General features: G+C 45.6%; 2 protein-coding genes across 2 annotated transcripts in view; one reads left to right on the top strand and one right to left on the bottom strand.

Moving 5' to 3' along the window:
• The window catches only part of LOC128697665 (kin of IRRE-like protein 2), a 19,706-nt gene extending 2,134 nt beyond the window's left edge, over positions 1–17,572 (top strand). The window contains exons 3-6 of the mRNA XM_070099474.1: positions 1–88; positions 5,790–5,940; positions 10,181–10,329; positions 14,474–17,572. The exon at positions 1–88 is cut by the window's left edge and continues 45 nt beyond it. Of these exons, the coding sequence (XP_069955575.1) occupies positions 1–88; positions 5,790–5,940; positions 10,181–10,329; positions 14,474–14,592 (507 nt within the window). The 3' untranslated portion in view covers positions 14,593–17,572. The remainder of the gene's footprint in view (positions 89–5,789; positions 5,941–10,180; positions 10,330–14,473) is intronic.
• The window catches only part of LOC128697697 (uncharacterized), a 265,769-nt gene that overhangs the window by 218,922 nt on the left and 27,378 nt on the right, over positions 1–19,469 (bottom strand). The gene's annotated exons all lie outside the window — the stretch shown is intronic.

Genomic DNA, 19,469 nt, shown 5'->3' with positions numbered 1-19,469 from the left:
TCAGTGACCTTTAGGGATGCTGGAGTGTATGAGTGCCAGGTCTCCACCAGTCCTAAGATCTCTCTGCCTGTCCTCCTAGCTGTGGAAGGTAAGTCCAGTGACCTCCCTGCCTGTCTTCCTAGCTGTGGAAGGTAAGGTCAGGGAACTCCACTGCCTGTCCTTCTAGCTGTGGAAGGTAAGGTCAGTGATCTCCAGCAAGATCTTGTACTTAAATGAAATTCAAATACAAAAATAAACATTTAATAACATTGAATCACACCCCTGACCTTGTAACACACCCCTGACCTTGTATCACACCCCTGACCTTGTATCATACCCCTGACCTTGTATCATACCCCTGACCTTGTATCACACCCCTGACCTTGTATCACACCCCTGACCTTGTATCACACCCCTGACCTTGTATCATACCCCTGACCTTGTATCATACCCCTGACCTTGTATCACACCCCTGACCTTGTATCACACCCCTGACCTTGTATAACACCCCTGACCTTTTATCATACCCCTGTATCATACCCCTGACCTTGTATCATACCCCTGACCTTGTATCACACCCCTGACCTTGTATCATACCCCTGACCTTGTATCATACCCCTGACCTTGTATCACACCCCTGACCTTGTATCATACCCCTGACCTTGTATCACACCCCTGACCTTGTATCACACCCCTGACCTTGTATCACACCCCTGACCTTATATCATACCCCTGACCTTGTATCATACCCCTGACCTTGTATCACACCCCTGACCTTGTATCACACCCCTGACCTTGTATCACACCCCTGACCTTGTATCATACCCCTGACCTTGTATCATACCCCTGACCTTATATCACACCCCTGACCTTGTATCACACCCCTGACCTTGTATCACACCCGTGACCTTGTATCATACCCCTGACCTTGTATCATACCCCTGACCTTGTATCACACCCCTGACCTTGTATCATACCCCTGACCTTGTATCACACCCCTGACCTTGTATCACACCCCTGACCTTGTATCACACCCCTGACCTTGTATCATACCCCTGACCTTGTATCATACCCCTGACCTTGTATCACACCCCTGACCTTGTATCACACCCCTGACCTTGTATCACACCCCTGACCTTGTATCATACCCCTGACCTTGTATCATACCCCTGACCTTGTATCACACCCCTGACCTTGTATCATACCCCTGACCTTGTATCATACCCCTGACCTTGTATCACACCCCTGACCTTGTATCCAACCCCTGACCTTGTATCATACCCCTGACCTTGTATCATACCCCTGACCTTGTATCACACCCCTGACCTTGTATCATACCCCTGACCTTGTATCACACCCCTGACCTTGTATCATACCCCTGACCTTGTATCACACCCCTGACCTTTTATCACACCCCTGACCTTGTATCATACCCCTGACCTTGTATCACACCCCTGACCTTTTATCACACCCCTGACCTTGTATCACACCCCTGACCTTTTATCACACCCCTGACCTTGTATCATACCCCTGACCTTGTATCACACCCCTGACCTTGTATCACACCCCTGACCTTGTATCATACCCCTGACCTTGTATCACACCCCTGACCTTGTATCACACCCCTGACCTTGTATCATACCCCTGACCTTGTATCACACCCCTGACCTTGTATCATACCCCTGACCTTGTATCACACCCCTGACCTTTTATCACACCCCTGACCTTGTATCATACCCCTGACCTTGTATCACACCCCTGATCTTTTATCACACCCCTGACCTTGTATCACACCCCTGACCTTTTATCACACCCCTGACCTTGTATCATACCCCTGACCTTGTATCACACCCCTGACCTTTTATCACACCCCTGACCTTGTATCACACCCCTGACCTTGTATCACACCCCTGACCTTTTATCACACCCCTGACCTTGTATCACACCCCTGACCTTTTATCACACCCCTGACCTTGTATCACACCCCTGACCTTGTATCACACCCCTGACCTTTTATCACACCCCTGACCTTGTATCATACCCCTGACCTTGTATCATACCCCTGACCTTGTATCACACCCCTGACCTTTTATCATACCCCTGACCTTGTATCACACCCCTGACCTTGTATCATACCCCTGACCTTGTATCACACCCATGACCTTGTATCATACCCCTGACCTTGTATCACACCCCTGACCTTTTATCACACTCATGACTTTGTATCACACCCCTGACCTTGTATCACACCCCTGACCTTGTATCACACCCATGACCTTGTATCACACCCCTGACCTTGTAACACACCCCTGACCTTGTATTACACCCTTGACCTTGTAACACACCCCTGACCTTGTATCACACTCCTGACCTTGTATCACACCCCTGGCCTTGTATCACACCCCTGACCTTGTATCACACCCCTGACCTTGTAACACACCCCTGACCTTGTATCAAACCCATGACCTTGTATCACACCCCTGACCTTGTAATACACCCCTGACCTTGTAACACACCCCTGACCTTGTATCACACCCATGACCTTGCATCATACCCCTGACCTTGTATCACACCCCTGACCTTGTATCACACCCATGACCTTGTATCACACCCCTGACCTTGTATCCCACCCCTAACCTTGTATCACACCCCTGACCTTGTATCACACCCCTGACCTTGTAACACACCCCTGACCTTGTATCACACCCCTGACCTTGTATCACACCCCTGACCTTTTATCACACCCCTGACCTTGTATCACACCCCTGACCTTGTATCACACCCCTGACCTTGTATCACACCCCTGACATTGTATCACACCTCTGACCTTGTATCACACCTATGACGTTGTATCACACCCCTGACCTTGTATCACACCCCTGACCTTGTAACACACCCCTGACCTTGTATCATACCCCTGACCTTGTATCACACCCCTGACCTTGTATCACACCTCTGACGTTGTAGCACACCCCTGACCTTGTATCACACCCCTGACCTTGTATCACACCCCTGATCTTGTATCACACCCATGACCTTGTATCACACCCCTGACATTGTATCACACCCCTGACCTTGTATCACGCCCCTGACCTTGTATCACACCCCTGACCTTGTATCACACCCTTGACCTTGTATCACACCCCTGACCTTGTAACACACCCCTGACCTTGTATCACACCCCTGAATTTGTATCACACCCCTGACCTTGTATCACACTCCTGACCTTGTATCACACCCCTGACCTTGTAACACACCCCTGACCTTGTATCACACCCCTGACATTGTATCACACCCCTGACCTTGTATCACACCTCTGACCTTGTATCACACCCCTGACCTTGTATCACACCCCTGACCTTGTATCACACCCCTGACCTTATATCACACCCCTGACCTTATATCACACCCCTGACCTTGTAACACACCCCTGACCTTGTATCACACCCCTGACCTTGTATCACACCCCTGACCTTGTATCACACCCCTGACCTTGTAACACACCCCTGACCTTGTATCACACCCCTGACCTTGTATCACACCCCTGACCTTGTATCACACCCCTGACCTTGTATCACATCCCTGACCTTGTATCACACTCTTGACCTTGTATCACACCCCTGACCATGTATCACACTCCTGACCTTGTATCACACCCCTGACCTTGTATCACACCCCTGACCTTGTATCACACCCCTGACCTTGTATCACACCCCTGACTTGTATCACACCCCTTACCTTGTATCACACCCCTGACCTTGTAACACACCCATGACCTTGTATCACACCCCTGACCTTGTATCACACCCCTGACCTTGTATCACACCCCTGACCTTGTATCACACCCCTGACCTTGTATCACACCCCTGACCTTGTATCACACCCCTGACCTTGTAACACACCCATGACCTTGTATCACACCCCTGACCTTGTATCACACCCATGACCTTGTATCACACCCCTGACCTTGTATCACACCCCTGACCTTGTATCACACCCATGACCTTGTTTCACACCCCTTACCTTGTATCACACCCCTGACCTTGTATCACACCCCTGACCTTGTATCACACCCCTGACCTTGTATCACACCCCTGACCTTGTATCACACCCCTGACCTTGTAACACACCCCTGACCTTGTATCACACCCCTGACCTTGTATCACACCCCTGACCTTGTATCACACCCCTGACCTTGTATCACACCCCTGACATTGTATCACACCCCTGACCTTGTATCATACCCCTGACCTTGTATCACACCCCTGACCTTGTATCACACCCCTGACCTTGTATCACACCCCTGACCTTGTATCACACCCATGACCTTGTATCACACCCATGACCTTGTTTCACACCCCTTACCTTGTATCACACCCCTGACCTTGTATCACACCCCTGACCTTGTATCACACCCCTGACCTTGTAACACACCCCTGACCTTGTATCACACCCCTGACCTTGTATCACACCCCTGACCTTGTATCACACCCCTGACCTTGTATCACACCCCTGACCTTGTATCACACCCCTGACCTTGTATCACACCCCTGACCTTGTATCACACCCCTGACCTTGTATCACACCCCTGACCTTGTATCACACCCCTGACCTTGTATCACACCCCTGACCTTGTAACACACCCCTGACCTTGTATCACACCCCTGACCTTGTATCACACCCCTGACCTTGTATCACACCCCTGACCTTGTATCACACCCCTGACCTTGTAACACACCCCTGACCTTGTATCACACCCCTGACCTTGTATCACACCCCTGACCTTGTATCACACCCCTGACCTTGTATCACACCCCTGACCTTGTAACACACCCCTGACCTTGTATCACACCCCTGACCTTGTATCACACCCCTGACCTTGAATTACACCAAAACAATCATAATTTTAAATAAGACAACCTGGAACCGGTTCTCGGTCAATCGAAATCAATTTCCAGTTCTGTAAAGGTCAGGTTGTAAAACGGTATAAAATACCGGCGAACTGATGATTAAGACACATGTGAAACAGTTGGGTTTCTCCTACACCGCAGGCTTCTTCAGTCAAATACAGCAGGTGTAGTAGTGAGGTAAAGTACCTGAGGTGGTCAGTCCCTTAGTCTGGAGGTTGAGGGGCTGACCACCTATAATACTCACCCACATTGACTCTCACTTACCCACAGTGACTCTTGCTCACCCACAGTGACTCTTACTCACCCACAGTGACTCTTACTCACCCACAGTGACTCTTACTCACCCACAGTGACTCTCACTCACCCACAGTGACTCTTACTCACCCACAGTGACTCTTACTCACCCACAGTGACTCTCACTCACCCACAGTGACTCTTACTCACTTACAGTGACTCTTACTCACCCACAGTGACTCTTACTCACCCACAGTGACTCTTACTCACCCACAGTGACTCTTACTCACCCACAGTGACTCTTACTCACCCACAGTGACTCTCACTCACCCACAGTGACTCTTACTCACTTACAGTGACTCTTACTCACCCACAGTGACTCTTACTCACCCACAGTGACTCTCACTCACCCACAGTGACTCTCACTCACTTACAGTGACTCTTACTCACCCACAGTGACTCTTACCCACAGCGACTCTTACTCACCCACAGTGGCTCTCACTCATCCAGAGTGAATATTACTCGCCCACATTGACTCTCACTCCCCCACAGTGACTCTTACTCACCCACAGTGACTCTTACTCACCCACAGTGACTCTCACTCATCCACAGTGAATATCACTCACCCACATTGACTCTCACTCACCCACAGTGACTCTCCCACAGTACAGAAGGCGAGGATCGCTGGCCCATCAGAGGTATACATACAGAACGGATCGACCATCAGGTTGACCTGTCGCGTCAACACACACTCAGACAACGTGGGTGCTGTTGTCTGGTACCGTGACTCTTACAGACTCGACTATGATTCTCCCAGGTGAGTGTGTGTGTGTGTGTGTGTGTGTGTGTGTGTGTGTGTGTGTGTGTGTGTGTGTGTGTGTGTGTACTCACCTAGTTGTACTCACCTAGTTGAGGTTGCGGGGGTCGAGTCCGAGCTCCTGGCCCCGCCTCTTCACTGGTCGCTACTAGGTCACTCTCCGTGAACCGTGAGCTTTATCATACCTCTGCTTAAAGCTATGTATGGATCCTGCCTCCACTACATCGCTTCCCAAACTATTCCACTTCCTGACTACTCTGGCTGAAGAAATACTTCCTAACATACCTGTGATTCATCTGTGTCTTCAATTTCCAACTGTGTCCCCTTGTTGCTGTGTCCCATCTCTGGAATATCCTGTCTTTGTCCACCTTGTCAATTTCTCTCAATATTTTGTATGTCGTTATCATGTCCCCCCTATCTCTCCTGTCCTCCAGTGTCGTCAGGTTGATTTCCCTTAACCTCTCCTCGTAGGACATACTTCTTAGCTCTGGGACTAGTCTTGTTGCAAACCTTTGCACTTTCTCTAGTTTCTTTACGCGCTTGGGTAGGTGTGGGTTCCAAACTGGTGCCGCATACTCCAATATGGGCCTAACGTACACGGTGTACAGGGTCCTGAACGATTCCTTATTAAGATGTCGGAATGCTGTTCTGAGGTTTGCAAGGCGCCCATATGCTGCAGCAGTTATTTGGTTGATGTGCGCTTCAGGAGATGTGCCTGGTGTTATACTCACCCCAAGATCTTTTTCCTTGAGTGAGGTTTGTAGTCTCTGGCCCCCTAGACTGAACTCAGTCTGTGGTCTTCTTTGCCCTTCCCCAATCTTCACGACTTTGCACTTGGTGGGGTTAAACTCCAGGAGCCAATTGCTGGAGCAGGTCTGCAGCCTGTCCAGATCCCTTTGTAGTTCTGCCTGGTCTTCGATCGAATGAATTCTTCTCTTCAACTTCACGTCATCTGCAAACAGGGACACTTCGGAGTCTATTCCTTCCGTCATGTCGTTCACAAATACCAGAAACAGCACTGGTCCTAGGACTGACCCTTGTGAGGGAAAAGTTCAATAGATAGGAGTAGCGAGGGAGTGTATAGTAACAATAGTTTGATTGCTGGCTACTTGTTAAGGTAGGGTAAGTCCAGCTCCCACTATCCCTTCCCCTCCCTCTTCCCCCCCTCCCTCCCCCCCGAAAGGTGACGTGTGGGGCTCTGGTCAAACAGTAAATCACTCGACTCACAGCTCTCAACACTACTGTAAGTACATGCCTGATCATATTTTAGTGGACTTATTGGTTGAAAGCTTCACTTTTGACCAATAATTAACTTAGTGCTTTCAGTCTTTATCTGTTAAATGTTTTAATAATCACCACAGCTTTTAGGTATTGTACTTATCATGGAGAATGATTTCTTAAGCAGTGGGTAATCTGTCTCTCTTTACAGCTTGGAATGACAGAGAGGGTCACATGCCAACCAACGAGAAGAATAGAAGGAGACGGACTAACGTCCTGAGACGTCCCATGTTTAACCTATTTACCTGTTATGTAAGCCAACACAGGACCTAACCCCTCATCATAGCAGTGGTAACGAACCTGTGTTCCTGTCATCTGAAGGAATTATTCACGGCTACACTCTGTGAAGAATGAGCCAGTGGTGGTCACCAACACCTGCTACCCCCCTCCCCACATCAGCAACGGCTACGATTTCAACAACACAGTGTCACCAACACCTGACACCCCATTACCACGATATACCTATATTAGCGTTGAGTTCAAAAGTAATTTTTTTTCATTTCATTTTTCATTTTTCTTTCAATTAGGATACCCATTCATGTTTTATTGTTTTACATTTTCCGTTTCTAAATAATAAAGTGTTTATCATTGTCTGTTATTATTTCTTTTTCTATTCATTAATTTTCCTGAGGAAGAGCCAGCCTTGGTAATACTGACTGAAGTTGTTACAGGGCTGAGTAAGCCTTCACAACCCCTGTGGGACCCCGCTGGTCACAGGTGCCCACTCTGACACCTCGCTACGTACCATGACTCGCTGCTGTCTTCCTGACAAGTATTCCCTGATCCATTGTAGTGCCTTCCCTGTTATCCCTGCTTGGTCCTCCAGTTTTTGCACTAATCTCTTGTGTGGAACTGTGTCAAATGCCTTCTTGCAGTCCAAGAAAATGCAATCCACCCACCCCTCTCTCTTTTGTCTTACTGCTGTCACCATGTCATAGAACTCCAGTAGGTTTGTGACACAGGATTTCCAGTCCCTGAAACCATGTTGGCTGCTGTTGATGAGATCATTCCTTTCTAGGTGTTCCACCACACTTCTCCTGATAATCTTCTCCATGACTTTGCATACTATACATGTCAGTAACACTGGTCTGTAGTTTAGTGCTTCATGTCTGTCTCCTTTTTTAAAGATTGGGACTACATTTGCTGTCTTCCATGCCTCAGGCAATCTCCCTGTTTCGATAGATGTATTGAATATTGTTGTTAGAGGTACACATATTGCCTCTGCTCCCTCTCTCAGGACCCATGGGGAGATGTTATCTGGCCCCATTGCCTTTGAGATATCTAGCTCACTCAGAAGCCTCTTCACTACTTCCTCGGTTGTGTGCACTGTGTCCAGCACATGGTGGTGTGCCCCACCTCTCCGTCTTTCTGGAGCCCCTTCTGTCTCCTCTGTGAACACTTCTTTGAATCTCTTGTTGAGTTCCTCACATACTTCACGGTCATTTCTTGTTGTCTCTCCTCCTTCCTTCCTTAGCCTGATTACCTGGTCCTCCTGATGTGGCTGTACAACAGCTTCAGGTCAGATTTGGCTTTCGCTGCTATGTCGTTTTCATATTGTCGTTGGGCCTCCCTTCTTATCTGTGCATGTTAGGTAAGACACATATGCAACAGTTAGGTATCTTTATTTCGAAACGTTTCGCCTACACAGTAGGCTTCTTCAGTCGAGTACAGAAAAGTTGATAGAAGCAGAAGATACTTGAAGACGATGTAATCAGTCCATCACCCTTAAAGTTTTGAGGTGGTCAGTCCCTCAGTCTGGAGAAGAGCATTGTTCCGTTGTCTGAAACAATATGAAGTTGAAGTGACAGGATGGAGCCTTTATATAGTGCCAGGAGGTGAGACGTAGGTTGCTTTGGGAGGGCAGGTCCCTCTCAAACCCAGCCGTTCTCACTAGTAGAGGTCGAAGTTGATGGTCTGTACCAAGATACCCTTGTGTTGCAGTGTCTGACAGAATGAACATTAAAATGGTATAAAATACCGACAGATTGTTAGGTAAGACACATATGCAACAGTTAGGTATCTTTATTTCGAAAAGTTTCGCCTACACAGTAGGCTTCTTCAGTCGAGTACAGAAAAGTTGATAGAAGCAGAAGATACTTGAAGACGATGTAATCAGTCCATCACCCTTAAAGTTTTGAGGTGGTCAGTCCCTCAGTCTGGAGAAGAGCATTGTTCCGTTGTCTGAAACAATATGAAGTTGAAGTGACAGGATGGAGCCTTTATATTCTGTCAGACACTGCAACACAAGGGTATCTTGGTACAGACCATCAACTTCGACCTCTACTAGTGAGAACGGCTGGGTTTGAGAGGGACCTGCCCTCCCAAAGCAACCTACGTCTCACCTCCTGGCACTATATAAAGGCTCCATCCTGTCACTTCAACTTCATATTGTTTCAGACAACGGAACAATGCTCTTCTCCAGACTGAGGGACTGACCACCTCAAAACTTTAAGGGTGATGGACTGATTACATCGTCTTCAAGTATCTTCTGCTTCTATCAACTTTTCTGTACTCGACTGAAGAAGCCTACTGTGTAGGCGAAACGTTTCGAAATAAAGATACCTAACTGTTGCATATGTGTCTTACCTAACAATCTGTCGGTATTTTATACCATTTTAATGTTATTATCTGTGCATATTCGTTTCTGGCTCTACGACTGCTCTCCTTGTGTGTGTGTGCGTGTGTGTGTGTGTGTGTGTGTGTGTGTGTGTGTGTGTGCGTCTATGTGTGTGCGTCTGTGTGTGTGCATCTCACTCTAACATTTATCAAACATTAATTGCTTCTTCATTCTTTTCCCCCTCATCTTGCCTTATTCCTGCCCTCTCCCCTGACATCGTGCATCACCTCTGACACCCCTGCGTCACCCCTGACGCCCTTGCATCACCCGTGACACCCCTGCGTCACCCCTGACGCCCTTGCATCACCCGTGACACCCCTGCGTCACCCCTGACACCTCACACAGGGGCGGGGTGAGCGTGGAGATCGAGAAGACACCTTCGAGGACCACCTCTAAACTTTTCCTCACACCTGCCCTCAAGGTAGACTCCGGCAACTACACCTGTAGACCAGACTGTGCCCAGCCTGCTTCTGTTATTGTCCATGTGGTTAATGGTGAGTTGTAATGTTATGTGGTGTGCTATGTGGTGTGTTATGTGGTGTGCTATGTGGTGTGTTATGTCGTGTGTTATGTGGGGTGTTATGTGGTGTGTTATTTGGTGTGCTATGTGGTGTGTTATGTGGGGTGTTATGTGGTGTGTTATGTGGTGTGCTATGTGGTGTGTTATGTGGGGTGTTATGTGGTGTGTTATGTGGGGTGTTATGTGGGGTGTTATGTGGGGTGTTATGTGGTGTGTTATGTGGTGTGTTATGTGGTGTGTTATGTGGTGTGTTATGTGGGGTGTTATGTGGTGTGTTATGTGGTGTGCTATGTGGTGTGTTATGTGGTTTGTTATGTGGTGTGTTATGTGGTGTGTTATGTGGTGTGTTATGTGGTGTGCTATGTGGTGTGTTATGTGGTGTGTTATGTGGTGTGTTATGTGGTGTGTTATGTGGTGTGCTATGTGGTGTGTTATGTGGTGTGTTATGTGGTGTGTTATGTCGTGTTATGTGGTGCGTTATGTGCTGTGTTATGTGAGGTGTTATGTGGTGTGTTATGTGGTGTGCTATGTGGTGTGTTATGTGGTGTGTTATGTGCTGTGTTATGTGGGGTGTTATGTGGTGTGTTATGTGGTGTGCTATGTGGTGTGTTATGTGGTGTGTTATGTGGTGTGTTATGTGGTGTGTTACGTGGTGCGTTATGTGCTGTGTTATGTGAGGTGTTATGTGGTGTGCTCTGCGGTGCGTTCTGTGGTGTGTTCTGTGGGATGTTATGTGGTCTGTTATGTGGTGTGTTGTGGGGTGTTATGTGGTGTGTTATGTGGTGTGTTATGTGGTGTGTTCTGTGGTGTGTTATGTGGTGTGTTATGTGGTGTGTTATGTGGGGTGTTATGTGGTGTGTTATGTGGGGTGTTATGTGGGGTGTTATGTGGTGTGTTATGTGGGGTGTTATGTGGGGTGTTATGTGGTGTGCTATGTGGTGTGTTATGTGGGGTGTTATGTGGTGTGTTATGTGGGGTGTTATGTGGGGTGTTATGTGGTGTGTTATGTGGTGTGCTATGTGGTGTGTTATGTGGGGTGTTATGTGGTGTGTTATGTGGGGTGTTATATGGTGTGTTATGTGGTGTGTTATGTGGTGTGTTATGTGGTGTGTTATGTGGTGAGTTATGTGGTGTGTTATGTGGTGTGTTATGTGGTGCGTTATGTGCTGTGTTATGTGAGGTGTTATGTGGTGTGCTCTGCGGTGCGTTCTGTGGTGTGTTCTGTGGTGTGTTATGTTTGATGTTATGTGGTTTGTTATGTGGTGTGTTGTGGGGTGTTATGTGGTGTGTTATGTGGTGTGTTATGTGGTGTGTTCTGTGGTGTGTTATGTGGTGTGTTATGTGGTGTGTTATGTGGTGTGTTATGTGGTGTGTTATGTGGTGTGTTATGTGGTGTGTTATGTGGTGTGTTACGCGGTGTATTATGTGGTGTGTTATGTGGTGTGTTTTGTGGGGTGTTATGTGGTGTGTTGTGTGTTATATGGGGATCTATGTGGTGTGCTATGTGGTGTATTATGTGGTGTGTTATGTGGTGTTTTATGTGGTGTGTTATGTGGGGTGCTATGTGGTGCGTTATGTGGTGTGTTCTGTGGGGTGTTATGTGGGGTGCTATGTGGTGTGTTATGTGGGGTGTTATGTGGTGTTCTGTGTGTTATGTGGTGAGTTATGTGGGGTGTTATGTGGTGTGTCCTGTGGTGTGTTATGTGGTGTGCTATGTGGTGTGTTGTGTAGTGAGTTATGTGGTGTGTTATGTGGTGTGTTACGTTGTGAGTTATGTGGTGTGTTATGTGGGGTGTTATGTGGCGTGTTCTGTGGTGTGTTCTGTGGAGTGTTATGTGGGGTGTTATGTGGTGTTATGTGGTGTGGTATGTGGGGTGTTATGTGGTGTTTTATGTGGTGTGTTATGTGGCGTGTTATGTGGCGTGTTATGTGGTGAGCTATGTGGTGTGTTATGTGGTGTGTCATGTGGGGTGTTATGTGGTGTGTTCTGTGGTGTGTTATGTGGTGTGTTATGTGGGGTGTTATGTGGTGTGTTCTGTGGTGTGTTATGTGGTGTGTTATGTGGGGTGTTATAATGGTGTGTTCTGCGGTGGGTTATGTGGTGTGTTATGTGGTGTGTTATGTGGTGTGTTATGTGGTGTGTTATGTGGTGTGTTATGTGGTGTATTATGTGGTGTGTTATGTGGTGTGTTAAGTGGTGTGTTATGTGGGGTGTTATGTGGTGTGCTATGTGGTGCTTTATGTGGTGTGTTATGTGTTTTTTATGGGGTATGTTATGTGGGGTGCTATGTGGTGCATTATGTGGTGTGTTCTGTGGGGTGTTCTGTGGGGTGTTATGTGGTGTGTTATATGGGGTGTTATGTGGTGTGTTATGTGGGGTTTTATGTGGTGTGTTATGTGGGGTGCTATGTGGTGCGTTATGTGGTGTGTTATTTGGTGTGTTCTGTGGGGTGTTATGTGGTGTGTTATGTGTGGTGCTTTCGGTGTGTTATGTGGGGTGTTATGTGGTGTGTTACATGGCTGCTATGTGGTGTGTTATGTGGGGTTTTCTGTGGGGTGTTATGTGGGGCGTTATTTGGTGTGTTATGTGGTGTGTTATATGGGCTGCTATGTGGTGTGTTATGCGGGGTTTTCTGTAGGGTGTTATGTGGGGTGTTATGTGGGGTGTTATATGGTGTGTTATATGGTGTGTTATATGGTGTGTTATATGGTGTGTTATATGGTGTGTTATATGGTGTGTTATATGGTGTGTTATATGGTGTGTTATGTGGGGTGTTATGTGGGGTGTTATGTGGGGTGTTATGTGATGTGTTATGTGTTGTGTTATGTGGGATGTTACGTGGTGTGTTATGTTGGGTGTTATGTGGGGTGTTATATGGTGTGTTATGTGGTGTGTTATGTGGGGTGTTATGTGGTGTGTTATGTGGGGTGTTACGTGGTGTGTTATGTTGGGTGTTATGTGGGGTGTTATGTGGGGTGTTATGTGGGGTGTTATGTGGGGTGTTATGTGATGTGTTATGTGGTGTGGTATGTGGAGTGTTATGTAGGGTGTTATGTGGGTGTGTTGTGTTGTGTTATGTGGGGTGTTATGTAGGGTGTTATGTGGGTTTGTTATGTGTTGTTATGTGGTGTGTTATGTGGGGTGTTATGTAGGGTGTTATGTGGGGTGTTGTGATGTGTTATGTGGTGTGTTATGTGGGGTGTTATGTGGTGTGTTATGTGGGGTGTTATGTGGGGTGTTATGTGGGGTGTTGTGATGTGTTATGTGGTGTGTTATGTGGGGTGTTATGTGGTGTGTTATGTGGGGTGTTATGTAGGGTGTTATGTGGGGTGTTATGTGTGGTGTTATGTGGGGTGTTATGTGGGGTGCTGTGATGTGTTATGTGGTGTGTTATGTGGAGTGTTATGTAGGGTGTTGTGTGGGATGTTATGTGGGGTGGTATGTGGGGTGTTATGTGGTGTGCTATGTGGTGTGTTATGTGGGGTGTTATGTAGGGTGTTATGTGGGGTGTTTTGTGATGTGTTATGTGGGGTGTTATGTGGGGTGTTATGTGATGTGTTATATGGCGTGTTATGTGGGGTATGTAGGGTGTTATGTGGGGTGTTATGTGTTGTGTTATGTGGGGTGTTATGTGATGTGTTATGTGGGGTGTTATGTAGGGTGTTATGTGGGGTGTTATGTGTTGTGTTATGTGGGGTGTTATGTGGTGTGTTATGTGGGGTGTTATGTAGGGTGTTATGTAGGGTGTTATGTGGGGTGTTATGTGTTGTGTTATGTGGGGTGTTATGCTATTGGTCTCTGTGTGATAACTACAGAATGCCTCTTCCGACTGCTTTCAAACCTCTTAAGCTGGAGTGTTCTAGCGAAAGATTACAATAATTGTTCCTGGCTGTTGTTGGTGCCAATTTTCCATTTTAACCTGAAGAAATTAGTATATAAATTTACTCTTGATAACCTGTGAGTGAGTCGAACACTACTCTTCATGTCCCCAGTGTTGATATTTAACTACTTTAAAAGCTTATGCTGCATTCTGTATTATTCATTTCTGCTGCATTGAGGTAGAGGGGGCTGGGGTTGTGAGATACGGGTAATATAATCGACTTCTTATACTTAACAGGGGAGGAATCAGCAGCGGTGCAGACAGCTCTGAGCTCTGCTGTGGACAGTGACACTCGTCTGCTTAGCTGCTGTTCCCTACTGCTGCTGCTGGTGCTGCTGTGGCCACCTTGCCGGTGACATCATCCCCTAGCCAGTGTCTGTACAGGGTGGACACGTACACGCGTGTGCAGGGACACGCACACATGCACAGATGACAAGGAAATAGATGCTGTAGTTACTCGTCTGGTCACGAAGCTTGGAAAGGAAAACTGGAGGATGATGTATAACATCCTGGACAGCATCAACAACTGGATGTAAACAAGCTGTGGGTGCAATATACAACCCCCTACCAAAGAGCAGGAGGCCCACAGACGACAATAACCTTAAACCATCGTAATTATCCAAGAGAGGGCAGCCATTGTAGCTAACTTGATCATGACTCGTGATTTTACAGGACTTTAACCACGGTGGAACGGACTGAGAAGAACATAGACATTTACAGAGAAGAGACATGAAGAGAAAGGTAATATGTGGCAGAGCTATCGGTTCACAACTGGAAACACTCGGGTTCTGTCTCGGACACGTCTCCTAACGTAGGTACCTGCAGGTTATTGGACCTGTTGCAGGTCGCATCCTGTGGAATGACCTGTGAACCCCCAGTAGGTATAAACTACATTGTTTAACTTTCTTGGGTTACCCTGGGTTATTAATCCTCCTGGGTTAGTGATTCAAATAGTAACTTCAGCGCCTCCAGAAGGGAAAAAAAGATGCGAATGGAAGAGAAGGAATAAGCCAGGCTAGAAATAGTGTGTGAAGTGGAGCAGAACCAGGAGGTACGAGGGGACGTGGAACACTCACGTGAACCAGAGATACTGGAATGGAACACTCACGTGAACCAGAGGTACTGGAATGGAACACTCACGTGAATCAGAGGTACTGGAATGGAATACTCACGTGAACCAGAGGTACTGGAATAGAACACTCCCTCGAACCAGAGGTACTGGAATGGAACACTCACATGAACCAGAGGTACTGGAATGGAACACTCACGTGAATCAGAGGTACTGGAATGGAATACTCACGTGAACCAGAGGTACTGGAATAGAACACTCCCTCGAACCAGAGGTACTGGAATGGAACACTCACATGAACCAGAGGTACTGGAATGGAACACTCACATGAACCAGAGGTACTGGAATGGAACACTCACGTGAACCAGAGGTACTGGAATGGAACACTCACGTGAATTAGAGGTACTGGAATGGAATACTCACGTGAACCAGAGGTACTGGAATAGAACACTCCCTCGAACCAGAGGTACTGGAATGGAACACTCACATGAACCAGAGGTACTGGAATGGAACACTCACATGAACCAGAGGTACTGGAATGGAACACTCACGTGAACCAGAGGTACTGGAATGGAACACTCACGTGAACCAGAGGTACTGGAATGGAACACTCACATGAACCAGAGGTACTGGAATGGAACACTCACATGAACCAGAGGTACTGGAATGGAACACTCACATGAACCAGAGGTTCTGGAATGGAACATTCCCTCGAATCAGGGGTACTGGAATGGAATACTCACGTGAACTAGAGGTACTGGAATGGAATACTCACGTGAACCAGAGATACTGGAATGGAACACTCCCTCGAACCAGAGGTACTGGAATGGAACACTCACATGAACCAGAGGTTCTGGAATGGAACACTCACATGAACCAGAGGTACTGGAATGGAACACTCACATGAACCAGAGGTTCTGGAATGGAACATTCCCTCGAACCAGAGGTACTGGAGTGGAATACTCACGTGAACCAGAGGTACCGGAATGGAACACTCCCTCGAACCAGAGGTACTGGAGTGGAATACTCACGTGAACCAGAGGTACCGGAATGGAACACTCCCTCGAACCAGAGGTACCGGAGTGGAATACTCACGTGAACCGGAGGTACTGGAATGGAACACTCCCTCGAACCAGAGGTACTGGAATGGAACACCCCCTCGAACCAGAAATAGTGGAGTTGAACACTCATTTGAACAGTGGTAATGGAGAAGAACATTTGTACATCACTCAAAATAATTACATTCTTCTCTCTTTTCGTTAACTCTCCTTCCAAAAATCCATCAATAATACCAGAAGACAAGAAAATATATTAAATATTCAGTGTTTGTCTTTATATTCTCTTCCAAATTTGCTATAAAAAGGCAAAAGGCCTTGACATGCAAAACTAAGGGTTCGATACAGCGTAAGCTGTCAGTGGCCCTATAAACCAACAACAAGAAACACAAATATAGTAGAAAATTCCTATAATTCCTTAAGATACGACTGAGCGTGCCTATAATATAAATTATTTATGGCATTAGTCTGCCACAATAAATCATGAAGAATAAAGTATTCCAACATTTTTATAAATAATGGAGGGAGAATGACTATAAAATTATAAATGACACAATTTTCATGACAAGTGAGTTTGTTTACGGCACTCGATTCCTTTAAGAAACAAAGTCGCATAGGTAATATTCGTCCCTGGTGTAGAATCTAAGACTTTTATATGGGATTCAACACATACAAACGTGTTCTTGTTTATTCTCTCATACTTGATGATCATCTGATGAGGAGGTGGGACACTTCGAGGTAAAAAAAAAAGAAGTATTTTGACATTTAAATGATTATTTTATGGTCAGGGAGACATTATGACTCGATAACTACTTTGAGAATGTGCACTACAGTGGTAGAGGAAAGTCTTAGTGTGATGACCACGTCAAAGAAATCATTATTTTGACTGGGAACTTCATTGGCGAGTCGATTATTGAACTTCCACACCGGTCAGATGGTCAAAAACATGTGTTCTTAGCTTTACACCAAATATTTAAGTATTATCGACGAAATGTCTGTCTAAACATTTATTTTACGTTCTTCCTGAGGCTGCTGGGCATGCAAGAAAAAAAAATTAAATGGTCTATTAAAGAAAACAAAAACTTTTCGCAAGAGACGTGCAAAATCAATATATTTTTGTAAGTGGTTCTAGACACTAGAGCAAAAATATTAATGTGTGTAGGTGCATTAGCCTGTGTCTTTTTTTGCATGAGTATCGTGTCTAATATATGAGCAAGCGATAATAAATGTGGTTTTAATGGTCCTGATTTTTGAGTTACTGGGAAGATTTGCGTTATATTGCTGGTGTAACAATGTAACAACAACTGTGATTTAGAAGTTCAGGGAAGATTACACAACCTAACTCAGTTATTAGTATAGTGTTATCGGTAGTTATAAGTGCAGGGTTAACATCACTTATTAGTACAGTGTTACCATCAGTTATTAGTTATACGCTATTGTTGGTAGTGGCCTTTTATCTTATAGTTAGACTATGTTAGACAATGGCTGTTAGACTATGGCTGTTAGACTGTGACTGTTAGACTATAGCTGTTAGTTAGACTATGTTATACTATGACTGTTAGACTATGGCTGTTAGACTATGGCTGTTAGTTAGACTATGACTGTTAGACTACGGCTGTATGTTAGACTGTTAGACAATGGCTGTTATTTAGAATATGACAGTTAGACTATGGCTGTTAGACTATGGTTGTAAGTTAGACTATGTTGTTTACACTATGGCTGTTAGACTATTACAGTTAGATTATGGCTGTTAATTAGACTATGGCTGTTAGACTATGGCTGTTAGTTAGACCATAACTGTTAGAATATGACTATTAGTCTATTGTTGTTAGATTATGTCTTTCAGATTATGGCTGTTAGACTATGGTTGTTAGTTAGACTGGCTGTTATACTATGGTTGTTAGTTAGACTGGCTGTTATACTATGGTTGTTAGTTAGACTGGCTGTTAGACTATGGTTGTTAGTTAGACTGGCTGTTAGACTATGGTTGTTAGACTATCGTTATTAGGCTATAGTTGTTAAACTATGGCTGTTAGCTAGACCAAGGCTGTTATCCTATGACTGTTAGACTATAGCTGTTAGGCTATGGTTGTTAGTTAGATTATGGCTGTTAGACTATGGCTGTGAGACTGTCACCGTGAGACAAGTGGTTATAGAAAGCCACTAACAGCAAAAGGAGACTTTCTCTTTTGCAACTTTCAAGCAACTTAAGAGCGTAACGTCGTAACAATAAATGGTCTCCTGTAAGCCAGTGGGCGAAATGAGGAGGTTATCAGACTGGTGCAGGATTCCTCTGTGGGTGCTTAGGATTCAGGAAGGAAGGCTTTCTGAGTCCAATATAGCGGCTGGGGAAGGATTCCTTCCACTGGCAGTGGGTGGTGACCGTTCTAGTGGGTGGTGGGGGCAGCGGGTGAGGTGTGTTCTAGCTACGTGGGGGGAATTCCTCTGTAACACAGTTGTCCTCAAATATTTGTTAAGTTATACCATGAATTAAATAAAGATCCTGGACTTCACCTTACGAAACAGACAAAGCAAATGTGATAGTAATTATGTACAAGGTAGATTGAAGTGGAAAAATGAATATGTTATTGGAAGACGGAGGAACTTAGGTGTCTCTTGCAAACAGACTTAACGTTACAGTAAACAGTGACTGGTGAAGCGTCCGAGTGTCTCGTGTGTTGGCAGGTTGACTGTGTCGGCAAGTGCCAGTTAATACATGACTGTCTTATTCTCTTATTTTTATTTACTTTTATTTTGAAATTGCTATTTAAAATGAGTGAACTTTCTAGCTCTCCTAAAAAGATGGTTTAAAAGTGGTGCAAGGGAATTTTGAAACTAGAATGGTTAAAAGATCCTCAGATAGACTGGTTGCAGGAAGAGTGCAGCGAGAAAGGGAATACTTACTGTAACTGATACAATATGAAAACAAATGCAAATAAATTTATGCTATTAGCGCATAATATATATATATATATATATATATATATATATATACATATATATACATATATATATACATATATATATACATATATATACATATATATATACATATATATATCTTTCTTTCAACACACCGGCCGTATCCCACCGAGGCGGGGTGGCCCAA

Source organism: Cherax quadricarinatus, chromosome 68 (genome assembly GCF_038502225.1).
Source record: "Cherax quadricarinatus isolate ZL_2023a chromosome 68, ASM3850222v1, whole genome shotgun sequence".
NCBI lineage: Eukaryota > Metazoa > Arthropoda > Malacostraca > Decapoda > Parastacidae > Cherax > Cherax quadricarinatus.
The sequence above is the reverse complement of the archived record's forward strand: the minus strand, read 5'-3'. Positions and strand labels throughout refer to the sequence as shown.